Source organism: Mya arenaria, chromosome 11 (assembly GCF_026914265.1).
Source record: "Mya arenaria isolate MELC-2E11 chromosome 11, ASM2691426v1".
Lineage (NCBI taxonomy): Eukaryota > Metazoa > Mollusca > Bivalvia > Myida > Myidae > Mya > Mya arenaria.
Genome location: NC_069132.1, coordinates 27,236,122 through 27,263,258, shown reverse-complemented (window position 1 = coordinate 27,263,258; position 27,137 = coordinate 27,236,122). Strand labels below are relative to the sequence as shown.

The 27,137-nt window shown below is 34.6% G+C and overlaps 1 protein-coding gene and 1 pseudogene across 1 annotated transcript; both read left to right on the top strand.

The window, feature by feature from the left end:
* The first annotated feature begins 1,943 nt into the window (after positions 1 to 1,943).
* LOC128208451 (rho GTPase-activating protein 19-like) lies at positions 1,944 to 5,493 on the top strand (annotated as a pseudogene).
* A 3,659-nt stretch (positions 5,494 to 9,152) lies between these two features.
* Positions 9,153 to 12,768, top strand: LOC128208450 (rho GTPase-activating protein 19-like). The gene is made up of 7 exons (XM_052912012.1): positions 9,153 to 9,255; positions 9,662 to 9,898; positions 10,473 to 10,769; positions 11,118 to 11,530; positions 11,813 to 12,037; positions 12,321 to 12,473; positions 12,703 to 12,768. Exons 1-7 carry the CDS (start codon positions 9,153 to 9,155, stop codon positions 12,766 to 12,768), a joined length of 1,494 nt encoding a protein of 497 aa, XP_052767972.1.
* The last annotated feature ends 14,369 nt before the right edge of the window (positions 12,769 to 27,137 follow it).

The following is a 27,137-nucleotide window of genomic DNA, read 5'->3' as shown; positions in this document are numbered from 1 at the left end:
AATAACCTATGGCTTAATCAAGAAGTAATAAATCATAAGTGGTTAAAAAACAATGTAAAGCAAAAGCTAACCGATTTATTTTTAAATGATTGGTTGTCGAATATGGAAAATGCAAGCAACAGTATATTTTATAGAATTTTTAAAAAGGACTTTGGTTTTGAAAAGTATCTCGCCAAATTTCCAAATAGACAGTTATTTTCATTCATCAAATTTAGAACAAGAAATCATAGAATGCCTATTGAAATAGGCAATTGGCGTAGAATACCACTCAACGAACGACTATGTAATCACTGCAATAACAAACTAGGAGACGAATTTCATTATTTGTTTGAATGTCAATTCTTAAACGATGAAAGAAAACAGTTTCTAAAACCTTACTTTTATAGACATCCCAATACATTTAAATTAGAAAAACTAATGAATACAGGCAGTAAACAAACACAGATAAATCTATATAGATTTGTTAATATTATTATTTCAAAAATTAAGTAACTTTATACAATATAGTGAATTGATAGTTATATATAGTGATTTGCTTGAAAATTTCCATTCATTATTTTGAGTTTTTGAATGTATGTTTTACATATGTAAATATATGTATTGTAGTTATATGTTAATCATTGTCGATTTTTCAGATTTTTCACAAACATATATGTATGACATGTGCTGTAGTTTAAATTATTATAATTATGTAAAACATTAAAATTCTCATATTGGCGTAATACGATGTTAGTTAGAAACAAGCAGTGATGTATTATTAACATGTCAGGAAAACAAAATATTGAATTAAAAAACCCTTTGACTTCCTATCATTTTGTTTCGGATAGGTTTTCTCATATATTAAGGGTTTTTTGTATGACTCTCTCTTCTTTTACAGTATTTCGTTCGCCAAATTCGATTAAATATATCAATTTTCAATTAGGCACACACTTGTAAGATAATCCTTTTCTTATTTACTAGTGATTCAAAGGTAATATTTCTACTATTGATACAACCTTATTCATTGAGAATTGTCTAAAATGTTTTCTGACCTAATGTGAATGTCTCTCCGATACTCGTATTGGGTATCATATAAATTGTAGTTAAAAATTTACAATGTATCTGCCGCCATGTATGTATATATGTTTTGTATATGACCTCATTTGCCATGTGTATGTTATGAGCGAATAAACGGTGTTTGACTTGACTTGACTTTGACTTGTTTCTATCAAAAGTTTATTTGTTTGCGTAAAAGTCATACTTGTTATGAACTTTTAAGATTGAATACCAGCAAAATACATGTTTACTTAATTTCAGACATTTGTTTTAAATGATTGTAAATTGATTTTAATTACGTAATAGTCTAGTCTAGACGAGAGACAACCTGTCTATTGTTTAGCCTCGTCTTAATTAGCATCAGGATCTCACACACACAGTAAGACAGACAAACGGCAACACTTTTGTCTTAAACTTACCTGGTGTTAATAGCCATCATTGTTACTTAAGTTATTGGCACTTAAGTCTATTGTTTTCATTAATTAACTTGGAAAAAGTGTGGCCTTTTCCTGTTTGTCTATTAATTGGTATTTCGATTGTATATAAACTCCTTGGTTTTCTTGTTTACTTTAGTCTTACAGAAACAATCATTTTTTACTAAACCAGCTTATAACAAATGCTCTTAAATAATACATGCTGTATTGCTAAAGTTACTTGTTATAGTGCTTGTTTGATTGTTGGAGGTGTGAAGTTTCTAAAGCTGCTTTGCAAGTGTTGGGTTTGAGTAAAATAAATCAACTGAGTGACATACTTCGCCTTATTCTACCTTACGTACAAATTTACACTGAACCTAGTTCAGGATGGTGTGTACACCTAATAAGTGTTCAACTGCTTCTGATAAGTTCACAAGAATGAAGGAAAAGTATCTAATAAAAAAGAGCAACTTGCTTGCAGTAAACCTGAATGCTATGTCGATCTGTAAGTATTTAATAATAGTTATTCGCATAATCACTGTTATTATTATTATTATTATTATTATTATTTTTATTTTTATTACTATTATATTATTATTATTATTATTATTATTATTATTATTATTATTATTATTATTCTTTTTCTGCACATTAAGTAACTTATGTTCTGTGTTGCCCCGATAGGTCAGACATAAGTTTATGGACGAAGTTGTTTAACAACGTATTTTAGCATTTGGGTTTAAACCTTTGTGTTTTATGATTAACTGAGAATGTATGGGAAAATACATGCAGCACTGAAATGTTAATGACCTTAAAATCATTGTTTACAATAGCGGATCCGGGGGGGGGGGGGGGGGCACCCGGCGCCCCTCCACTTAAACCGTCCAAATTTACTTTTTATTTCAATATAGGAGACAAAATGTAAACAAATACGCCGGAAATGCACCGTTTCGGACTAGAAATTGTTTTTTGGGAATACCCCCCTGCCAAAACCAAATCAATTTCGGTTGTGGTGGACGGAAGCAAGTCTAAAGTTACGCCCCTAAGTTACACCCTCACTTACGTCGAAGCTGCCCCTGGGTTAAGACGTAAACTCTCATTTCAGCCAATGACCTGTGCGAGACTGAGGGTGTGTCCCGAGGTAACGGACCGACCGCGGTAGAGCGCGGGGTAGGGCGTCTCCGTGACGCCATACCGGATAAGCTGGCGGCGTTCTGCAAGAAGAAGGCCACCACACTATTCTCCAAGAAGAAAGGTAATTACTAGATGTAGTTTGTGTATTGGTAAGAGGAGACTATCATAATTGATACTACTCAGTTTCTAGCATTCGGGAAAAACTGACGGATTATTTGTTGACGCCTATGAAATACATGTTCAAAATGAGCATATTGAAATCATGTACAAACACCAACATAAGTTCTTGAGCTTGGATGTGTGTTAATGACAACTTTATATCAATCAAAGGAAATAACCAAGAATCTATAAAAGAAACGCTATTGCTCCATAAATTGGTCTTAACTGAAAGTGATAAAGAAGACACTTGAATACAATGAATGGTTATAGTTTAACAAACATAAATAGTTGATTTAACATAATGCCCGCCACAATCTTGAGTCGACATTCTTTAGTTTCTAAACCATGCGTCTTGTTGTATGATAGTTGAATTGTGAGATAACAATCCAGTATTCATAACCGCCACTTTCGCCTTGCAGAGCGTAGCGCTACCCTGGCCCCGTTGTCGAAGAACCTAGTGTTTGCCATGTGCAATCTTGTGGACTATCTCTCTCGACCAGAGAGCATCGAGACCGAGGGCATCTTCCGCAAGACTGGCAACGTGTCGCGACAGAGGCTTCTCAAGGAGTTGGTCCTTGGGGGTACCGGGGACTTCCACCTGGACGACAAAACGTTCTCGCCTCACGACGTGGCCACCGTCCTCAAGCAGATCCTATCTGAGCTTTCCGACCCTCTCCTCACTCACAAACATTACGAGGCTCACATCAAGATAGCTGGTATGTATAGTTTAAAGACAAAATAGAAACAGAATGGAGAGAGAGAGAGAGAGAGAGAGAGAGTGAGAGAGAGAGAGAGAGAGAGAGAGAGAGAGAGAGAACACACAAGTCGATAACATTAATAATATGCGAATTGCCCCTTTCTATGTTGAAGGAAATAAGGTAGCAGTATTGTTTAGCTAGATAGTGTTTACGTTAAAAGGAAAACCTATTAAAGAGGTGATTTTTACGTGATTTTTTAGATCATGATTAGCTTCACTTTTTAATGAGCATGATATAGAAAAAAAAAGAATTCAAATTGAGACAATACATACATTCACATGATTATAATATAAAACATCCAATTTTAACAGACCCTTATGTTTTTCTCCATTTCAGACATGAGCAAGTTGTGTCTGTCGGAACGAGAGAAGAAGCACACACTAGAGAAGCAGGTCAAGTCCTTTCAGCTATTGATATTGATGCTGCCCCGGGAGAACGCAGCCTTCCTCGAGACCCTCTTCAAGCTGTTGAGCCGAACCGCACGCTGTCCGGAGAACAAGATGGCCGCCACATCCCTCGGTGTCGTATTCGCGCACAGCCTCATCTGTCCCCGAAAGCTTTCCGCTGAGGGCCTCCAAAGCGTCTCTGGAACCCTGAGCAAAGTCGTCACACTGATTATCGAGAATATGGAGTCAATCTTCAAAGTCCCTTGTGAGATTGTAGCCGACGTAGCGAATTTCTGGCAGGAGATGGAAAACCCGAGCATGGAGCTGCTCACCGCTCAGGCCTGCAACGAAAAGGACCGCACTAATATACAGAAGGCTAAGGTGAGAATAATAATTCACCCTGTTGATAACCATGTGATCATATTCAAAATGAGGTTCAACTGTCAGATTTAGCATATTTTTGTTAAATTTTGGAAACTTCTAGGAACAGTATGAATCAGGTCATGTTGAAAAATATCACCCAATAGTATACCTTGAATATTAAATGGCTAAAAGTAAATGCGTTGAACAATTCTCTAAAACATGCACCAAAATAAAGTTGTTGAAAGGGCAGATGTGATTAATGATGTAAACCACCAATGTTGTATATTCCAGAACGGCAGCTCGAGCGCCATGAACACCGTCCACACGTTCGCAGAGAGAAAGACACTCTAGGAGTACACATGCGTCCAGGACACAAAGACCGCCCTGGCTCAGCTGATTGCCCGTGTCCAGTCTGCAAAGAAACTCCTTAAACCGTTAAACCGTGCCACCAACGTGCAATGCAGTACCAAGAAGGGAAAGCATATGCGCAGTAGGTCCTTCGGCGAATCACTAAAGGTAAGCACCTGCTTTTGATTAAATTGTTACCGAAACATAAAAATGAATGAATCATTAAAACGGATAAAAGCATGCATGAGGTCTGTGAAAGTAATATGTAGAGAAAACAAAATTTACGTTTTGGCTGTTTTGATTTAAACAGATGGAATAAAGTTACGAAATAATATTATTGTACAGAAAGCCTCTAGTAATCTTAACATATGTATATCATTAGGTGTTTTGTATTTTTGCAAAAAAATATGTTTGCGTTATTAAACATTTCCTTATTTCTTCTTCTAGAAGCACTTCCCCCTGCTGTCGTACGGAAAGTTACATAACGTGAGCGACAACGATGAATTGCTGTTGAGCGTGGCTACCCCCGTCATCAACGATACTAGCTTCGCCAACATCTCCTACTTAAATACCCCATGCAATAAAAACACACCCTTCCTGGTGAGTACACTTGACAGTAAAAGTGATCAAATACATTAAAGTGGTCATTGAAACGTTATAACAAAATTAGCTCTAAAGTAAAATATTATTAACATTTCAAAAACAAATTAATTATACGATAAAAAGATTAATTGAGAGGTGGAGTTCATACTTTGATTGTGATAATCAACAATTTATGTGAGTGTGACTGGTGTAAATAAAGTAAATAAACTATTTACCATCTCATTGCAGCTTCGCAGTCCAGCTGTCCACATAGTCGACCTGGGTGTGTCTTCATATAACGTGGGGCACCAGTGACGAGCATTTCAACGCAGAGATCCGCTCCCTCGCACAGTGTGTTACGACAACACTATATTGTTAAGTGATAGCGTTAATTTCACTGCCTTATTGCTAAAATGTGCTCATATTGACCTGTTAATGGCAGTCAGGATTCGAGAAATATTAAGACTAATTCATTGTTGTAAAGAGTTTTTCAGTTTGTGTATTAATACTGTTAAAATGTGCTACATGTACTTAGAACCCGTCGTGAAATGAAGCACTTATAAATGTAAAGACGATGGTTTCTAGAAATGAGCCTATTTCTTACTTGAACTATGTATTCTCTCTCTCTCTCTCTCTCTCTCATTGATCCTGCTCCTTGTGTGTGCTTTTGTAACTTTATGTTTTTATATAACACATGAATTATGAATTAAGGCTCCTACATACATGTACTGAAGCTGACTCTGAATGCATAGTCATTTTCAAACAGAGTTTAACATTGACTTGCAGGTTGTTAAAGATTAGTAAAAAGTGCTATAAATGATGTTTTTATATAGATACTTATTAAAGATACTTCATTATGGTACAAATGCTAAGTACTTTTACATTTTTGATATATTTGTATATAAGTGATATTGACCATAATACATATAGAAATATACAAATGGTTGTTTTGTTGATCAGTTTGAATAAGAACTGTAAATAGTCAAACAAGAATCCTTGACCATAACGTCTTGAAAAAGTAACGTATTGGACTCAAATATTGCTGAATATGTATCTTTTCCAAATTAATAGAACTGGATACCAAGAATTGACCAGCTGCTAGGTATCTATCCTGCAACAAGTTGACCAATCATAGGATTATATATTATTAATTCATCAAAGCACATGGTTTCATTACCTAACTGAACACCCTCGCCAAATTCGCGTAGGCCTCGTGATTTCGCGTCCACCAAACCACAAAAAAACACAAACCCGAGTGAAACTGCTCCTCATTTGCCATCTAACATGGCTGGTTATCCGACTGAAGCTCAGTCATTCAAGCCTAAAAGTTCTGGTCTATCTCACTTGATACCTCCGCATAGCAAACCTCTTTCCGAACAGTCTAATTTACTATGCCTGCCTTCAAAGATCTCACCACTCAATGTACCGCATATAGGACGGTGAGTTTCTGTATTTTATCAGACAAGTCCAAGCAATTCAAACTCTGCTGTCATCACTAGTTTTCTTGTCATTCAGGATGTCCAAGCGTTACAAGGAGACGATAATGATGTTAAGCATATATACATTGAACGAATATATGGCCAATTTCAGTGGTTACGTAACACTAAAATTGTTTGACCAAAAGTTAAAACCTATTATTTTGGTTAATTTATTAAGGTATTCGAGTTTGAACGATCTACGAAACTGGTATACTAGCAGTTTAAGCTGTTCAATTTGGCTTTTAATTTATATTATTTCATTTATTACAATGTTGTCAGGTTTCGCTTTAAAAATAACACCGCCGAACCGTCGTTACCTGAGTTGCGGTTCCCGGATTTGAAACTAGGGGTCGAAGGGTCGGAGAACTCTGAACATGCTAAGAGAAGTTCGGGACCTCTCCCACGAGAACATTTCTGTATAAATAACAAGTAGTTGTGCAAAAAATGTAAATGGAAGTCATGTTTATTATTGTCATTTATGTCTGCTTGATTTCTTATGGAATCCGAATACAATTCACAGAGGCGTGCGCACTCAGCAGTATTTTTTTTAAAGAAAACAATAAGCGCAGCTTTCTCAAATCAACTGAATTGTAACCAAAATCTCATTTCCGCTATTAAATGAAATAACTGGTACAAGGAAACTTACTTACAAGAGACAATCTTATTCAAAATCAATACATACACATGTATAACAAACATAAATTTTGAGTGATAAATCTTTAACTAATTAAAAAATAATGTATTTTTGGAAAATATTAGTTACTGATAACAATATTGTAACCGTGTATTTAATAGCTGAAAACGCATAACATATTAAATGATTGGTGAGGGCTAAAATATTTAGTCAATCTACTATTGTCTCATAAGGTAGAAATACTGTGTTTTCTGCACCTTTCCTTCGAAATAAACTCGGTATCCTTTATAAGAATCAATTGTTTCGATATGTATTCATACTTTTTGTATTAATTGTGGTACATCTTATTTGGGAGTAAGAGTGTAATTTCACATACTGGTTCCTTTGTATCATTTGGGAAAATAATTTGGGTCATTGTTTTTTTAAAGAATAGATTGCATATGTTTGTATACAGATTGCTTGGAAATAAAAAAGGTATGCAAACATCTATCTTAAAAACAAACTCTTTAACTTGGAAAATGTTTTTAATCCAATGCTATTCCACATTTGATTTGCTAATACTTCCGAACAGTGTAATTTGGTGAATGCATTTGTGCCCTGTTCAATTTAAAGAGAGTTCGTGTAAAAACTGTTATTAATAGAAACATGTACGCATTAATCCAAATTCATTATTAAATGTATATAAATTGTCTGCAATGAAACACAAGAAAAAACTAAAAAAATATATTGGAGAACTACTTCTCGACAAACCGGGGTAGGAACGACAGTCTTCGTCATTGGCAATTAAAACTGAGCGAGAGGGGCGTCACAAGTGTAGCGGGTACGCAAGGGGCTATTCCAAATAGTGGGTATGAAGAACATATATGCACAATACACTTGTGTTTATTTCGCACGTGGCCATGACTTACAATCACTTTCTCGCGACTTAGCATGACTTGGTAGCAACTTCATTCCTCTCACATACTATCTTGTTCTCTGGACTTACTAAATCGAAGGACTACATTTAAACATGCATAACACTACCCCGTCCCTAATAAAGATGATTAACGGCAGTTTGAAAACAAACCCATAAGTCGTTGATAAAAAACATAGAATGCAATGTTATGTTCAATCATTTCATCATGTACATATAGAACCTTAATTAAAAATACGAGTTCGAATTATTGAATTCTTGGATTAAAATTGATTAAACATGTTTCTAACATGAAGTTTTATTTATGTGTCTAAAAGTCATATTTGAATTATTGAGGATCGCATAATTAAATACCAGCAGAATACAATTTTATTATATCACAATATGAAATATTCAGTTTTAGACATTTGTTTTAAGTGATTGTAAATTTATTTTAATTGCATAATAGTCTAGTCTAGACGAGAGACAACCTGTCTATTGTTTAGCCTCGTCTTAATTGGCATCAGGCTCTCACACATACAGTTAAACAGGCAAACGGCAACACTTTTGTAGTTAACCTACCTGGTGTTAATAACCATCATTGTAAATTAAGTTTTGGCACTTAAGTCTATTGTTTTTATTAATTGACTTGGCAAAAGTGTGTCCTTTTCCTGTTTGTCTATCAATTGGTATTTAATGATTTTTGATTGTATATAAACTCCTTGGTTTTCTAGTTTACTTTAGTCTTAAAGAAACAATCATTTTTACTAAACCAGCTGATAACAAATGCTCTTCAATAATACATGTCATATTGCTAAAGTTACTTGGTATAGTGCTTGTTTGATTGTTAGAGGTGTGAAGTTTCTAAAGCTGCTTTGCAAGTGTTAGGTTTGAGTTAAATAAATCATCTGAGTGACAGACTTCGCTTAATTCTACTTTACGTACTAATTTACACTGAACCTAGTTCAGAATGGTGTGTACACCTAATAAGAGCTCATCTTCTTCTGATAAGTTCACAAGAATGAAGCAAAAGTATCTAATCAAAAAGTGCAACCTGAAGGCCATGTCGATCTGTAAGTACTTAATAATAGTTATTCGCATAATCACTGTTGTTGTTATTATTATTATTATTATTATTATTATTATTATTATTACGTTATTCGCATAATCATTGTTATTATTATTATTATTATTATTATTATTATTATTATTATTATTATTACTAGTTTTAGTATTATAAGTATTATTAAAATTATAAATATTATTAGTATTATAAGTATTAATTCTATTATTATATGTTCTGTATTGCCCTGATAGTTCTGCAAGTTTGTGAAAAAAAGTTGTCTAAGAACGTATTTTATCATTTGGGTTTAGAATTTTGAGCTATATGATCAACTGAGAATGTATTAGATAATAATTGCAGCATTAAAATTTCAATGGCACTTAAATCATTGTTTAAGACGTATAATCTCATTTCAGCCAATGACCTGTGCGAATGTAAGGGGGTGTCCCGAGGAACCGTGTCGACCGCGGGAGATCGCGAGGTAGTGCGTCTCCGTGACACTATGCCGGAGAAGCTGACGACGTTCTGCAATGCACACCTATCCATCCTTCTCGAGATGGACGACAACAAGCTCGACAAGATCGTCCGAAAGCCAGTCACCGACCTTAACGCCAACAAGAAGAAGGCCACCACACTATTCTCCAAGAAGAAAGGTAATAACTAGAGATACGTAGTGTATTGGTAAGAGGCAACTATCATAACTGGTACAACACAGTTCATAGCATTCAGGAAAAACTGACGGATATTTTGTTGACGCCTATGAAATACATGTTCAAAATAAGCATATTGAAATCATGTTCAAACATCGACAAATGTTCAAGTAACATATGCTAATAAATTGTGTTAAGAGAAATTTAAACAAATGTTTGGTTAAAGTTGGGCCAATTAAAATGTGACCAGAATTATTTTTAGCATGTGATACACCGTTTTAAACAATGTCCTTGATGGTTATACCACGAGCAATAACATCTCCATATCAATCAGAGGAAATTACCGAAAATCTAGAAAAGAAATGCTCGGGGTGCTCTTGCTTCTTGATAATCGTCTTAATCAAAAGTGATAAAGGAGACAATTGAGTACATTGAATGATCATACTTAAATAAAAAATAACAGTTATTCCCGCTACAATCTTTAATTGAGATAGCTCCTAAACCATGCGTCTTGTTGTATGAGAGTTGAATTGTGAGATAACAATCCAGTATTCCTAACAGCCATTTCTCCTTGCAGAGCGTAGCGCTACCCTGGCCCCGTTGTCAAAGAACCTAGTGTTTGCCATGTGCAAGCTTGTAGACTATCTCTCTCGACCAGAATTCATCGAGACCGAGGGCATCTTCCGCAAGACCGGCAACGTGTCGCGACAGAGGCTTCTCAAGGAGTTGGTCCTTGGGGGTACCGGGGACTTCCACCTGGACGACAAAACGTTCTCGCCTCACGACGTGGCCACCGTCCTCAAGCAGATCCTATCTGAGCTGCCCGACCCTCTCCTCACTCACAAACACTACGAATCTCACATCAAGATAGCTGGTACGTGCAGTTTAATGTAAAAATAGAAACAGAATGTAGAAAAGGAGAGAGGGAGAGCGAGAGAGAGAGAGAGAGAGAGAGAGAGAGAGGGGGGGGGGGGAGAGGGGTGAAGTAGAATAAACAAGTTTTTTTTGTTAAAGTAAATTAAGTAGCAGTAATGATTAGCTAGATAGTGTTTATGTTAGAAAGAAAGCCTATTTAATGAGGATGTGATTATTCAGATATTCATAAATAGATTCGTTTTCATGAACATGATCTACAAAAAAGATAATCATAAGAATACTAAAGATACATGCATATAATCTAAAGATTTCAATGTTAATAACCCTTCTGTTTTTTTCCATTCAGACATGAGCAAGTTGTGTCTTACGGCGCGAGAGAAGAAGCACGCACTAGAGAAGCAGGTCAAGTCCCTTCAGCTACTGATGTTGATGCTGCCCCGGGAGAACGCAGCCTTCCTCGAGACCCTCTTCAAGCTGTTGAGCCGAACCACACGCTGTCCGGAGAACAAAATGGCCGCCACATCCCTCGGTGTCGTATTTGCGCCCAGCCTCATCTGTCCCCGAAAGCTTTCCGCTGAGGGCCTCCAAAGCGTCTCTGGAACCCTGAGCAAAGTCGTCACACTGATGATCGAGAATATGGAGTCAATCTTCAAAGTCCCTTGTGAGATTGCAGCCGACGTAGCGAATTTCTGGCAGGAGATGGAAGACCCGAGCATGGAGCTGCTCACTGCACAGGCCTGCAACGAGAAGAAGGCTAAGGTGAGAATAATGATTCACCCTGTTGATTACCATGTGATGTTTATATTTAAAATTGGGTTCAACTGTCAGATTAAGCATATTTTTGTTAAAATTGAGAAACTTCTAGGAACAGTATGAATCAGGTCATGTTTAAAAATATCACCCAATAGTATACATTGAATATCAAATGGTTAAAAGTAAATGTATTAGCGTAGAACAATACTCTAAAACATACACCAAAATAAAGTTGTTGAAAGAGCAGATGTAATAAATGATGTAAACCACCAACGTTGTTTAATCCAGAACGGCAGCTCGAGCGCCATGAAAACTGTCAACACGTTCGCGGAGAGAAAGTCACCCGAGGAATACACATTCGTCGAGGAAACACAGACCGCCCTGGCTCAACCGATTGCCCGTGTCCAGCCTGCGAAGAAACTTCTTAAACAGTTAAATCGTGCCACCAACGTGCAATGCAACACAAAGAAGGGAAAGCATTCGCGCAGTAGGTCCTTTGGCGAATCACTAAAGGTAGGCATATGATAATGCTTAAACGGTTAACGAAACATAATAAAGACAGAATCGTAATAACGAATAAAACATATTCGGTTGTTTTGAAAGTAAAACTTAGACATAACATAAACGAAAATTTAAGCCCTTGCTGTTATGATTTAAAACAGTTTTTACAAAGTTACGAAATAATATAATTAAACAGTAAGACTCAAGTAAACTTAGCATCCTTGTAGCATTAGTCGTTTTGTATATTTATAAAATATGATTGCGTTATTAAACATTACCTTATTTCATATTTTAGAAGCACTTCCCCCTGCTGTCGAAGAGCATGTTACGTAACCTGAGCGACAACGATAAATTGCTATTGAGCGTGGCTACCCCCGTCACCAACGATACTAGCTTCGCCAACATCACCTACTTAAATACCACATGCAATAAATACACACCATTCATCGTAGGTACACTTAATAAAGTGATTAATAACAACATTTAAATAGACATTTAAACAGTATAAAAAATAGCGCTTAATTTTTTTAAAGAAATCAAAAATATTTATGGTATTTCAATAACTTAATTTACTATACGATAACAATATTAATTCTGAGAACATACGTTGATTTTGATAATCAACAAATCCATGTGAGTGTGATTGTTTTTTATCATTACACTTTTTTTCCTTACAGCGTAACAGTGCAGCTGTTCACATCGTCGACCTGAGTGCCTCTCCATGTGACGTAGAGCCCCAGTGACGAGCTTGTCGACGCATTGTGTAACGATAATACAATATTGTGAAGTGATTACGTTCATAACACTGTCTTATAGCTAAATGTGCTAATATTGACCTGTTGCTGTCAGGATCCCCCCCCACCCTCTCTCTCTCTCTCTCTCTCTCTCTCTCTCTCTCTCTCTGAATTGAGGCTCCTACATACTATATACTGAAGCTGACTCTGAATGCATAGTTATTTAAAAACAGTGTTGAACATTAACCTGCAGGTTGTTAAAGATTAGTTGATAAATGCTATAAATAATGTTTTTATAAAGATATTTATTTAAGATACATCATTGTATAAATGCTAAGTTTTGTTTACATGTTTAACATATTCTTATATGAGTGATATTGACTAAACTATAATAAATATACAAATTCTTGTTTTGTTTATCAGTTGAATGTGGACATGTAACTAGTCTAACAAGAATTACGTCTTGAAAAGGCGACTCATTTTAATAAATGGACTCAAATTTTGCGGAATTTGTCTCTTCTCCAAATAGTTAGAACTTGATACCAAGAATAAATTGGCAAGCTGCTAGGTATCCATCATGCAACAATTTGTCCAATCGTAGGTTTATAGTTTGTAAATTAATAAAAGCATATGGTTTCATTATCTAATGTATTAATTGAAAATCTTCGACAAATTCACCTAGTCCTGGTCATGTCGCGTCCAACAAACCATGTCTTGAAAAAACACAAACACCGCATGTTTCTTGTTAACCAAACTGTTATTATTATGAACATAAATGCATGAATTCATTATTTATAGTATTGATACTTGAAAAATATAAATTGGTTGCACTGAAGCACAAGAAAATAATAAGCTTTGAAAATCTTTGAAAACGATTTCTTGCCAAACCGAAATAGGAACGACAGACTATGTCATCAGCGATTAAAACTGTGCGAGAGGGGCGTCCCAAGTATAGCCGGGACACAACTGGGTATTCCAAAAGTGGATATTTTGAAAAATGAATTAAAATAGAAATATATCGCCGAGTATAAGCATAAAATATACAGAGCATCTTTTGATTTCAGTGTATGATCTTATGTTATTTCACACGTGGTCACGACTTACAATCGCATTCACGCGGCTAAGCATAAAGTGGCAGCGAAATAATATCTCAGTTCCATCTCATGCTATCTCGTTCTCACGACTTACTTCAACTACTACAACAACAACAACAACAACACCAACACGAACAACAAGAACAACAACAACAACAACAACAACACGAACAACAACAACAACAACAACAACAACAAAAACAACAACAACAATAACAACAACAACTTTTAATGCAATCAGGCAAACATGCCTACAACATACAGTTTACGAGCAAACAGGTAAAATTTAGCGAGAAGCATAATAATCAAATGTGAACAAAAAGATAAATAATTGTTTATCAGTAGTACTGAACTTTTTTGCAATTAAAGGTAAATCTAGAATGCTTATATAAAAACATTAACAATATGCTAGAACAAAAATTTAAACAAGTAATTCACCACAGTCCGAATGTTTGTTTAGAGGGAGTAGTATTTATCCAGTCTTGAATATCATGAGCTAATTCGTGTTTGTGTATGTACTGAATGACTTGACACCCACGTGCTATTTAGTACTACAACCAATTTTCTATGAATGAAAAGTATTACTAATTTGTGAATGACATTCCAACCGTGGATATATAGTGAATTAGTTGCAGCAATGTATGGTAAGTTGCAACAATTTGTATAATATAATTCATATGTTAACTGTCCAACTGGTGAAATTGAATAATGATGCCATGCATTTCAAGTTCTGAGGTTATTTGCATGGTATATATAATATAATATACACAAGTTTGCAAAATTATGCAAGAAACCATTAACACAAGTATAAAGATGTCAATATATATATATATATATAATGTTTTTTTCGCATAACAATTTTGCAAACTTGTGTATATTAGGCCAGTTGCGATAGTATGGTTTAAAGAATTGTTCACGTACATCCATGAATTTGGGACATCCTCAAAGATAATGGTATTCCAATTCTACTTGGTTTTGACTGCAGTTTGTACACATTCTCTCTGTTCTTGGAATATCATTATATCTCCCCGTTTCTATTTGTAGCGTGTTTGAACTGGTTCTAAATTTTGTTAATGCTATTCTGTATTTTTGACATTTAATTCGGTCCAGATAATTTTCAAGTACAAATTTGTGTTTGAATAGACAATATGTTTCAAGTTTATTAGAGTTGTTCATTCTTGAGTACCATGACTGTTTCTAGATATCTGTTATTCTTTGAATAATTACTGTAGTGTTAATTTGAGTTCTTGATTGGTTCACCCATATGTATTTTTGAAGCATACTATATGAATTAATTAAAAAAGGGTTTGGGTACTTTATAGTAATGTAGAAGGTGGTGGTAAACTCAACACTTCTCAGGGTTCTACTGTTTATTACCAGTATGTATAAATAACCAGTATGTAGAAAGAACCAGTATGTAGAAAGAACCTATAAATATAATATATACGTAAATATGATAATATACAATAAGCAAATGTTTAAAATGCATTATACAAGGTACAATACAATGGCCACGTGTTTGAACAAAATAGAAGCAAATACAAAACGGGTTAAATTATTATTTAAATATTAATTAATACAAACGAACGACTAATAGTAATCTATGTAATTATATATAATAACTCACCAGGCTGTGAAACGATACAATCGTTTAAATAAGATTCAGACAGTTATGTTGAAACTGAATGTATAAACTATATACGGACAACTTTGCAGTTGTGCGTTTAGGTTGGGAATGATGAGAGAAACCTAGAAAATTAGTAAGGGCGGTGGGATAAAAATAGGAGAGCCAATGAAACTGTTAGTTAAATATAAATATACCCGTTTGACCACTTTCATACATAACCTCATACACTCATTTACATAAACATGAGAATCACATGGACAAACAAGTGACAATAACAAACAGGACAGTTGGGGTGGAGTTATAGTTGAAATTGGCCTATTCTACAGTAATTTAGACCAGTATTTAATTAGAATGATTTTCCTTTGTATTTACATTGGAAGTATCCCAAGTTTTCCATTTAATGCGTCTATATGTGTTGATTTTTTTACACATAGAAGTTTTCTGCAGTATTATTTTATGAATAAGTCTGATGTCTTTACATTCGTCATATCAAATTATTTCAGCGCCATAGTTTAGTATTGGTGTAACTAATGTGTAGAACATTTTTTCTGGTAAATCCGTTTGATAATAAATTATAAAAAGATTGACGTGCAAGTTGTGCTATTCTTTTTTGTTCTGTACCAATTATTATTTTTAAAAAGGTGAACTCCAATATACTTAAAGGACTGAACGACTTTATGGTTTGGTTGTTTATGACAAAACCATGTGTTGGGTGTCGTCCATTTTCGAAAATCATTACTTTATTTTTGCTTGTATTCAGTTTTAATCCACACATATCACAGTAACCTTTTATTAGTGTAAGTATATATGTTCTGTAACGATTGATGAGAGTAGGCGAATACCACTGCATCATCTGCAAAAAGTAACATAAATAATTATGTTTGGTCTAATGTTATGATGTTTTCATTTTCCACATTTATGCTATATATTATATCATTGAGGAAATATTAACACAAAGCTACATGCAGGATCCCCTTGTTTAACCCCTATATTTGAAGTTATATACGTTGTATGTTCGTTTTGGTTTATTTTGATGCACGATTTTATGTATGAATAAATTGATTTTAGTGCCTTAATTAATTTTGAACAAACATTCTCTTTCAGTAATTTTTGCCATAAGAAGGTTCTATCAATTTTGTCGAACATTTTCTCCCAGTCCAAAAAGGCCACGTATAATTTCCTCTTGTTCAAGCGTTTGAGTAATAAATGCGTGTAGAATAAGGATACAGTCGATTGTTGACTTGCCTTTTTGAAATCCAAATTGATTGTCGATAAACTTGTTTGTTTCCTTTGCCCATTTAGATAAACTATTAGCTAAAAGAGTTGGCATACTTTGATAAGATTTACCTTTTGGGTTTTATCTTTATTAAGGATTGTTGGGATAAGAGTGAGGTTTGTGCACATAAACTGGTTTAAGACCCCAGTAAATTTATATTTTACTGACCGTTCCAAGGCGGTACCTAACAATCCTTGATAAACACCCCTAGTTTGTTATTTTATTTTAAATAGTATATGTGTACTGAGTTTGTGGAGTTTTATGTTGTTACATGTGTCTGGTTTGTGATTGTTTGTTTTTGTAATCTATGTCTTTGGCGTTAATTTATACTTTGATAAGATCCATTTACGTTTTTACTTTATTCGGGATTGTTGGGATAAGAGTGAGGTTGTGCACACAAACTGGTTCAAACCCCCGGTAAATTTACATTTTACTGACCGTTCCAAGGCGGTACCTAACAATTCTTGATAAACATACCTTTTTTATATATATAGTATGTATGCACTGTGCTGTTTGTGGAGTTTTGTGCTGTTCTTCTATGTTTCTTGTTTGTGATTTTGTGTTCTATGTCTTTGGCGTTTGCCCATTGCCACTAAACCGGGTTTATGTTTAAACTTTCTGCTACTGAGCTTGTTTCTGTAGCTTTTTGCATAACTATTGGGTATAATTTTGCAATTATGTTTATAAGCGTGATGCCATGATAATTTTTGGTTTCGTCTGGATTCCATCCTCTAAAAATTGGAACATTAATGCCTATCCCCCAAGATTGCGGATATTCTCCTTCGCGCAATGATTTATTATATAATTCTAACAGAAATGGTGATAGCATTGCAAACGTGTCTTTAAATATTTCTCCAGTAATTTGGTCAGGCCCTGGACTTTTTTTAATTATTTTGTGAACATACTGCTTTTTAGTTCTGTGATTGAAAACGGACTATCGGGTGTTTCATTTTGAATGAATCTTTCTGTTTTTTTTTTTCATTTTGTTGGTTGTTTCTATTTGGTTCGTCTCCATAAAGCGAACTAATTGGTGAAAACGAACCTACACATACAACAACACATCATGTAAACGCTGTACAGTTACTTCTAAAACACAAACCCCTCTCCTAGAAGAACAGAGAATACATGTTTATGTTCAATCATTTTACTATGTGTATGTAATAACTTAATTAAACATATGAGGTCGAATTGTCTACTATTTGTGTTTTCTTTGTATTATTATTTATCTACACCAAATTCAGAATTCAGTATTGAATTCTTGTATTGCACTTATTAATATATAATTATTATGATAATCCAAACTTAAATACTTATGTGTCAAACATGAAGTTGTATTTGTTTGTCTAAAAGTCATACTTATATTATCCAAATTTATATAATTAAATACCAGCAGAATGCATGTTTATTATAATACAAGATGAAATATTCAATTTCAGACATATATTTAAAGTGATTGTAAATTAATTTTAATTGCATAATAGTCTAGTCTAGACGAGAGACAACCTGTCTATTGTTTTACCTCGTCTTAATTGGAATCAGGGTCTCACACATATACAGTTAGACAGACGAACGGCAACACAAATATGTACTGAACTTACCTGGTGTCATTAGCCCACTTTGTTACTTAAGTGAAAACAGTATATAGCTTTTATTAATTGACTTGGCAGTGTTTTTATTTCATGTTTGTCTATTGATTGGAACTTAATGATTTTTGTTTGTATATAATGTATAATATACACTAATTTACACTGAGCCCAACTCAGAATGGTGTGTACACCTAATAAGTGTTCAACTGCTTCTGATTGGTTCACAAAAATGAAGGAAAATTATCTAATAAAAAAGTTAAAATTGTTTTGTAAAGCACAAATATCTTTCCTTTTCGTGGTGGACGACAAAATACACAAATAATTATTAAAAAAAGCCCGCAAAAATCTTGAGTTGAGGCTGAGAATCTGTTTCTTTTATCTCCCTGAGTAGGAAGACAAGACTTATGATGCATGCATACTTAAGCCTTAGATACCAACAGTGTTACATGTGCCAGACTTGTACCAAAACATGCAAACAATCTTCTAACTGATACGGTGCTTTCAAATGTATACTGCAACAATCTTGCCAAACTGATTAACTACTACTTTGCTTCAAACATGAACAATAGCATTGTCATTAAATATTAATATTATTTCAAATCTTGCCAATCGGTAATCAATTGCTTTTTTATGCATTAACATGCTTTGCAGACAGATGAACTGGTGTTCGTATCCCTGAGTAGGAAGACAACCTAATAGAGGCTATATGCATATTTTAGCCATAATCTAATTGGATTTATTTTTATTCTCACTCTCTCTCTCTGTATATATACGTTTTGCTTATAAATACATGTATCTGTATATGCATTAGCATGCGTTACAGGCCGATCATCTGTTTTCATCTCCCAGAGTAGGAAGACAAGATAAATGGAGTCTGCATGCAAACATAAACCTTTCTTTCTATCCAAGACTTATGCTTTGCTTCAGTATGTTAGCATGACAGATAGTCGCGATACTAACATTTCGTCGTTATGCATGTTTACAAATTTGTGATGTACAGATGCAAGCAAATGCTAGCATTCTAAAAACAAACATTGTTCGTCCGCTAACATTCTTAAATAAGTGAACGGCATGTGACTCGTATATCATATAATTATCTAAAGTAAACGTTTGTGCTGCCATCAAATGACTATACAATAATAACACGCCATAAAGCAGTATATTGTAATATTCATGTAATTCATTTCAAAAAGGTCTTGTCAAACTGATTAATTACTACGTAATTTGGTGCACTCCTAGTTAGCCTTATTCCAGAAACATGGAACAGTACTGTTCTGAAACATGAGTATTTTTGTTTTAATATTTTCTATTGGAAACTTTTTTTATTCTCACTCTCTTTCTCTATATATAAACGTTTTGCTTATAAATACATATATCTATATATGCATTAGCATGCTTTACAGGCAGATGATCTGTTTTCATCTCCCTGAGTAGGAAGACAAGATATATGGAGTCTGCATGCAAACATAAACCTTATATATCAACAGTGTTACATGTGCCAGACTTGTACGAAAACAAACAAACAATCTTCGTGCACGACGGTTTTTAATGCGTATTGCATGCGTTTTCCGGTCTCTATTTATAGCAACATGACCAAACCATTTAAAAATAGGGCTCAAAACACCAGGTTTTTCTTGTTTACAAAATTAAAATGCACTTGTTGAGAAAAAGCTTTTGGTAAAATCAAGATGTAGCACCAACTAACACTTGCTGCATTTTGTGTCAGTGAAACCTCCAGTATAGTCGAGAAAAAGGTCGAGTTCCGTAAATTTTATGACGTAATAAATGCTTCTTCCCCTTGCATTTGAAATCGTCCAAATCCTTTGTTTATATACAAAAGAACAGCTTTGCGAGAATGATTATTTGCGCTGTGTCACATCCCGTACACTGTGTATAGATAGCTCAGTGGTTAAGTGTGCTGGACCAGTAATGTACCTCTGAATCGTTCGGTGTAAGTTCAAGTCCGCTCGGCATCACCATTTTCTTGTTTACTTTTTTTTATCTTGTTTTGTTGACATATTTAGTAGATGAAGTTTCTCTTAGCCTTACCAAGTTCAAAAGACGTCCACACAAACAAGACCCGTCATATGCATGTGTGCAAATATTACACCATCGGCAAAAAACACGCAAAAGTATCGACTCAGATATATGAAATGACGACTCTGCCATTTCGTTTACATAATTTCCGTTGATTTACAGGACGTAATAAATATATGTTCCAATGGGTAACAATGTATAACATAATGTTTAATATTTATTTCATAGAAAACTTGTTCATGTCCAAGCTCTTTTAGTGGCAACCTGGACCATACATGCGGTTACCTTAGACTACATAAAAACTATCGTGTTCTAATGAAAACTTACATGTTATAAAAATTTCGAATAACAGAAACGCTGTCTTTCGTCGAAACTTCAGATAGTCAGCTAATGTTTATGCTTTGCATCCTTTCTATATCAGCACCCATATTTTATGAATTACAGAGCAAGCGAATGCTAACATTATGAAAACAAATATTGCAGCGCATATTTAAAGTAAAATGAATGTTTTCTTGTTCGTCCGTTAACATTCTTAAAGTATGTCACTATGTGGACCGCAGATGTTTTTGATACGCGTATTGGTGAATTCTACTTCTAGGGAAATAATTGTAAACAAACATAACTAGGATAAAATTACTTGTACTATGAGTATCCAGTGTCAATTTAACTATATATGCGGCCCTTTAATGGATTTCACGTAAGTGTAGTTCATATAATTATCTTAAATTAACTGATACGATGCTATCAAATGTATACTTCAACACTCTTGCCAAACTGATTAACTAATACATTGCTTCAATACCACAAACATTGACAATGGCATTGCCATTAAATATTAATATTATTTCAAATGTTGCCAATCGGTAATTAATTGCTTTCTTATGCATAAACATGCTTTGCAGACAGATGAACTGGTGTTCGTCTCCCTGAGTAGGAAGACAAGCAAATAGAGGCTGTATGCATATTTTAGCCATAACCTGGACCATACATGCGTGTACCTTATAGTATTACTCAAACTAACATGTATAACTTATTCTAATAAGTACGTATATATGTTAAATGGTTTCGCATAACATGTACACTGGCTATGGTGCAAATTTCAGATGGTCAGTAAATGTTTACTATTAAGCTTTCTTTCTATCCAAGACTTATGCTTTGCTTCAGTATGTTAGCATGACAGATAGTCGCGATACTAACATTTCGTCGTTATGCATGTTTACGAATTTGTGATGTACAGATGCAAGCAAATGCTAGCATTCTAAAAACAAACATTGTTCGTCCGCTAACAGTCTTAAATAAGTGAACGGCATGTGACTCGTATATCATATAATTATCTTAAGAAAACGTTTGTGCTGCCATCAAATGACGATACAATAATAACACGCCATAAAGCATTATATTGTAATATTCCTGTAATTCATTTAAAAAAGGTCTTGTCAAACTGATTAATTACTACGTAGTTTGGTGCACTCCTAGTTAGCCTTATGCCAGAAACATGGAAACAGTACTGTTCTGAAACATGAGTGTTTTTGTTTTAATATTGTCTATTGGAAACCTTTTTTATTCTCGCTCTCTCTCTGTATATAAACGTTTTGCTTATAAATACATGTATCTGTATATGCATTAGCATGCTTTACAGGCAGATGATCTGTTTTCATCTCCCTGAGTAGGAAGACAAGATATATGGAGTCTGCATGCATACGTAAACCTTATATATCAACAGTGTTACTTGTGCCAGACTTGTACGAAAACAAACAAACAATCTTCGTGCACGACGGTTTTTTAATGCGTATTGCATGCGTTTTCCGGTCTCTATTTATAGCAACATGACCGAACCATTTAAAAATAGGGCTCAAAACACCAGGTTTTTCTTGTTTACAATATTAAAATGCACTTGTTGAGAAAAAGCTTCTGGTAAAATCAAGATGTAGCACCAACTAACACTTGCTGCAATTTGTGTCAGTGAAACCTCCAGTATATTCGAGAAAAGGTCGTGTTCCATAAATTTTATGACGTAATAAATGCTTCTTCCCCTTGCATTTGAAATCGTCCAAATCCTTTGTATATAAACAAAAGAACAGCTTTGCGAGAATGCTTATTTGCGCTGTGTCACATCCCGTACACTGTGTATAGATAGCTCAGTTGTTAAGTGTGCTGGACCAGTAATTTACCTCTGAATCGTTCAGTGTAAGTTCAAGTCCACTCGGCATCACCATTTTCTTGTTTACTTTTTTTATCTTGTTTTGTTGACATTTTTGGTAGATGAAGTTTCTCTTAGCCTTACCAAGTTCAAAAGACGTCCACACAAACAAGACCCGTCATATGCATGTGTGCAAAAATTACACCATCGGCAAAGAACACGCAAAAGTATCGACTCAGATATATGAAATGACGACTCTGCCATTTCGTTCACATAATTTCCGTTTATCTACAGGACGTAAAAATTATATGCTCCAATGGGTAACAATGTTTAAAATAACGTTTAATATTTATTTCATAGAAAACTTGTTCATGTCCAAGCTCTTTTTAGGGGCAACCTGGACCATACATGCGGTTACCTTAGACTACATAAAAACTATAGTGTTCTAATGAAAACTTACATGTTATAAAAATTTCGAATAACAGAAACGCTGTCATTCGTCGAAACTTCAGATAGTCAGCTAATGTTTATGCTTTGCATCCTTTCTATATCATCACCCATTTTTTATGAATTACAGAGCAAGCGAATGCTAACATTATGAAAACAAATATTGCAGCGCATATTTAAAGTGAAATGAATGTTTTCTTGTTCGTCCGTTAACATTCTTAAAGTATGTCACTATGTGGACCGCAGATGTTTTTGATACGCGTATTGGTGAATTCTACTTCTAGAGAAATAATTGTAAACAAATTTATAACTATGATAAAATCACTTTTACTATGAGTATCCAGTGTCCATTTAATTATATATGCGGCCCTTTAATGGATTTCACGTAAGTGTAGTTCATATAGTTATCTTAAGTTAACTGATACGATGCTATCAGATGTATACTTCAACACCCTTGCCAAACTGATTAACTACTACTTTGCTTCAATACCACAAACATGGACAATGTCGTTGCCGTTAAATATTAATACTAATAGAGGCTGTATGCATATTTTAGCCATAACCTGGACCATACATGCGTGTACGTTATAGTAAAACCCAAAGTAACATGTATAACTTATTCTAATAAGTACGTATATATGTTAAATGGTTTCGTATAACAGGTACACTGGCTATGGTGCAAATTTCAGATGGTCAGTAAATGTTTACTATTAAGCTTTCTTTCTATCCAAGACTTATGCTTCGCTTCAGTATGTTAGCATGACAGATAGTCCCTATACTAACATTTCGTCGTTATGCATGTTTACAAATTTGTGATGTACAGATGCAAGCAAATGCTAGCATTCTAAAAACAAACGCTGTTCCCCTGCTAACATTCTTAAATAAGTGAACGGCATGTGACTCGTATATCATATAATTATCTTAAGTAAACGTTTGTACTGCCATCAAATGACGATACAATAATAACACGCCATAAAGCAGTATATTGTAATATTCCTGTAATTCATTTCAAAAAGGTCTTGTCAAACTGATTAATTACTACGTAGTTTGGTGCACTCCTAGTTAGCCTTATGCCAGAAACATGGAAACAGTACTGTTCTGAAACATGAGTGTTTTTGTTTTAATATTGTCTATTGGAAACCTTTTTTATTCTCGCTCTCTCTCTGTATATCAACGTATTGCTTATAAATACATGTATCTGTATATGCATTAGCATGCTTTACAGGCAGATGATCTGTTTTCATCTCCCTGAGTAGGAAGACAAGATATATGGAGTCTGCATGCAAACGTAAACCTTATTTATCAACAGTGTTACATGTGCCAGACTTGTACGAAAACAAACAAACAATCTTCGTGCACGACGGTTTTTTAATGCGTATTGCATGCGTTTTCCGGTCTCTATTTATAGCAACATGACCGAACCATTTAAAAATAGGGCTCAAAACACCAGGGTTTTCTTGTTTACAAAATTAAAATACACCTGTTGAGAAAAAGCTTTTGGTAAAATCAAGATGTAGCACCAACTAACACTTGCTGCAATTTGTGTCAGTGAAACCTCCAGTATATTCGAGAAAAAGGTCAAGTTCCATAAATTTTATGACGTAATAAATGCTTCTTCCCCTTGCATTTGAAATCGTCCAAATCCTTTGTATATAAACAAAAGAACAGCTTTGCGAGAATGCTTATTTGCGCTGTGTCACATTCCGTACACTGTGTATAGATAGCTCAGTTGTTAAGTGTGCTGGACCAGTAATGTACCTCTGAATCGTTCGGTGTAAGTTCAAGTCCGCTCGGCATCACCATTTTCTTGTTTACTTTTTTATCTTGTTTTGTTGACATTTTTGGTAGATGAAGTTTCTCTTAGCCTTACCAAGTTCAAAAGACGTCCACACAAACAAGACCCGACATATGCATGTGTGCAAAAATTACACCATCGGCAAAGAACACGCAAAAGTATCGACTCAGATATATGAAATGACGACTCTGCCATTTCGTTTACATAATTTCCGTTTAACTACAGGACGTAAAAAGTATATGCTCCAATGGGTAACAATGTATAAAATAACGTTTAATATTCATTTCATAGAAAACTTGTTCATGTCCAAGCTCTTTTAGGGGCAACTTGGACCATAAATGCGGTTACCTTATACTAGATAAAAACTATCGTGTTCTAATGAAAACTTACATGTTATAAAAATTTCGAATAACAGAAACGCTGTCTTTCATCGAAACTTCAGATAGTCAGCTAATGTTTATGCTTTGCATCCTTTCTATATCATCACCCATTTTTTATGAATTACAGAGCAAGCGAATGCTAACATTATGAAAACAAATATTGCAGCGCATATTTAAAGTGAAATGAATGTTTTCTTGTTCGTCCGTTAACATTCTTAAAGTATGTCACTATGTGGACCGCAGATGTTTTTGATACGCGTATTGGTGAATTCTACTTCTAGAGAAATAATTGTAAACAAATATAACTAGGATAAAATTACTTGTACTATGAGTATCCAGTGTCAATTTAACTATATATGCGGCCCTTTAATGGATTTCACGTAAGTGTAGTTCATATAATTATCTTAAGTTAACTGATACGATGCTATCAAATGTATACTTCAACACTCTTGCCAAACTGATTAACTAATACATTGCTTCAATACCACAAACATTGACAATGGCATTGCCATTAAATATTAATATTATTTCAAATGTTGCCAATCGGTAATTAATTGCTTTCTTATGCATAAACATGCCTTGCAGACAGATGAACTGGTGTTCGTCTCCCTGAGTAGGAAGACAAGCAAATAGAGGCTGTATGCATATTTTAGCCATAACCTGGACCATACATGCGTGTACCTTATAGTATAACTCAAACTAACATGTATAACTTATTCTAATAAGTACGTATATATGTTAAATGGTTTCGCATAACATGTACACTGGCTATGGTGCAAATTTCAGATGGTCAGTAAATGTTTACTATTAAGCTTTCTTTCTATCCAAGACTTATGCTTTGCTTCAGTATGTTAGCATGACAGATAGTCGCGATACTAACATTTCGTCGTTATGCATGTTTACGAATTTGTGATGTACAGATGCAAGCAAATGCTAGCATTCTAAAAACAAACATTGTTCGTCCGCTAACAGTCTTAAATAAGTGAACGGCATGTGACTCGTATATCATATAATTATCTTAAGAAAACGTTTGTGCTGCCATCAAATGACGATACAATAATAACACGCCATAAAGCAGTATATTGTAATATTCCTGTAATTCATTTCAAAAAGGTCTTGTCAAACTGATTAATTACTACGTAATTTGGTGCACTCCTAGTTAGCCTTATGCCAGAAACATGGAAACAGTACTGTTCTGAAACATGAGTATTTTTATTTTAATATTGTCTATTGGAAACCTTTTTATTCTCGCTCTCTCTCTGTATATAAACGTTTTGCTTATGAATACATGTATCTGTATATGCATTAGCATGCTTTACAGGCAGATGATCTGTTTTCATCTCCCTGAGTAGGAAGACAAGATATATGGAGTCTGCATGCATACGTAAACCTTATATATCAACAGTGTTACATGTGCCAGACTTGTACGAAAACAAACAAACAATCTTCGTGCACGACGGTTTTTTAATGCGTATTGCATGCGTTTTCCGGTCTCTATTTATAGCAACATGACCGAACCATTTAAAAATAGGGCTCAAAACACCAGGTTTTTCTTGTTTACAAAATTAAAATGCACTTGTTGAGAAAAAGCTTCTGGTAAAATCAAGATGTAGCACCAACTAACACTTGCTGCAATATGTGTCAGTGAAACCTCCAGTATATTCGAGAAAAAGGTCGAGTTCCATAAATTTTATGACGTAATAAATGCTTCTTCCCCTTGCATTTGAAATCGTCCAAATCCTTTGTATATAAACAAAAGAACAGCTTTGCGAGAATGCTTATTTGCGCTGTGTCACATCCCGTACACTGTGTATAGATAGCTCAGTGGTTAAGTGTGCTGGACCAGTAATGTACCTCTGAATCGTTCGGTGTAAGTTCAAGTCCGCTCGGCATCACCATTTTCTTGTTTACTATTTTTATCTTGTTTTGTTGACATTTTTGGTAGATGAAGTTTCTCTTAGCCTTACCAAGTTCAAAAGACGTCCACACAAACAAG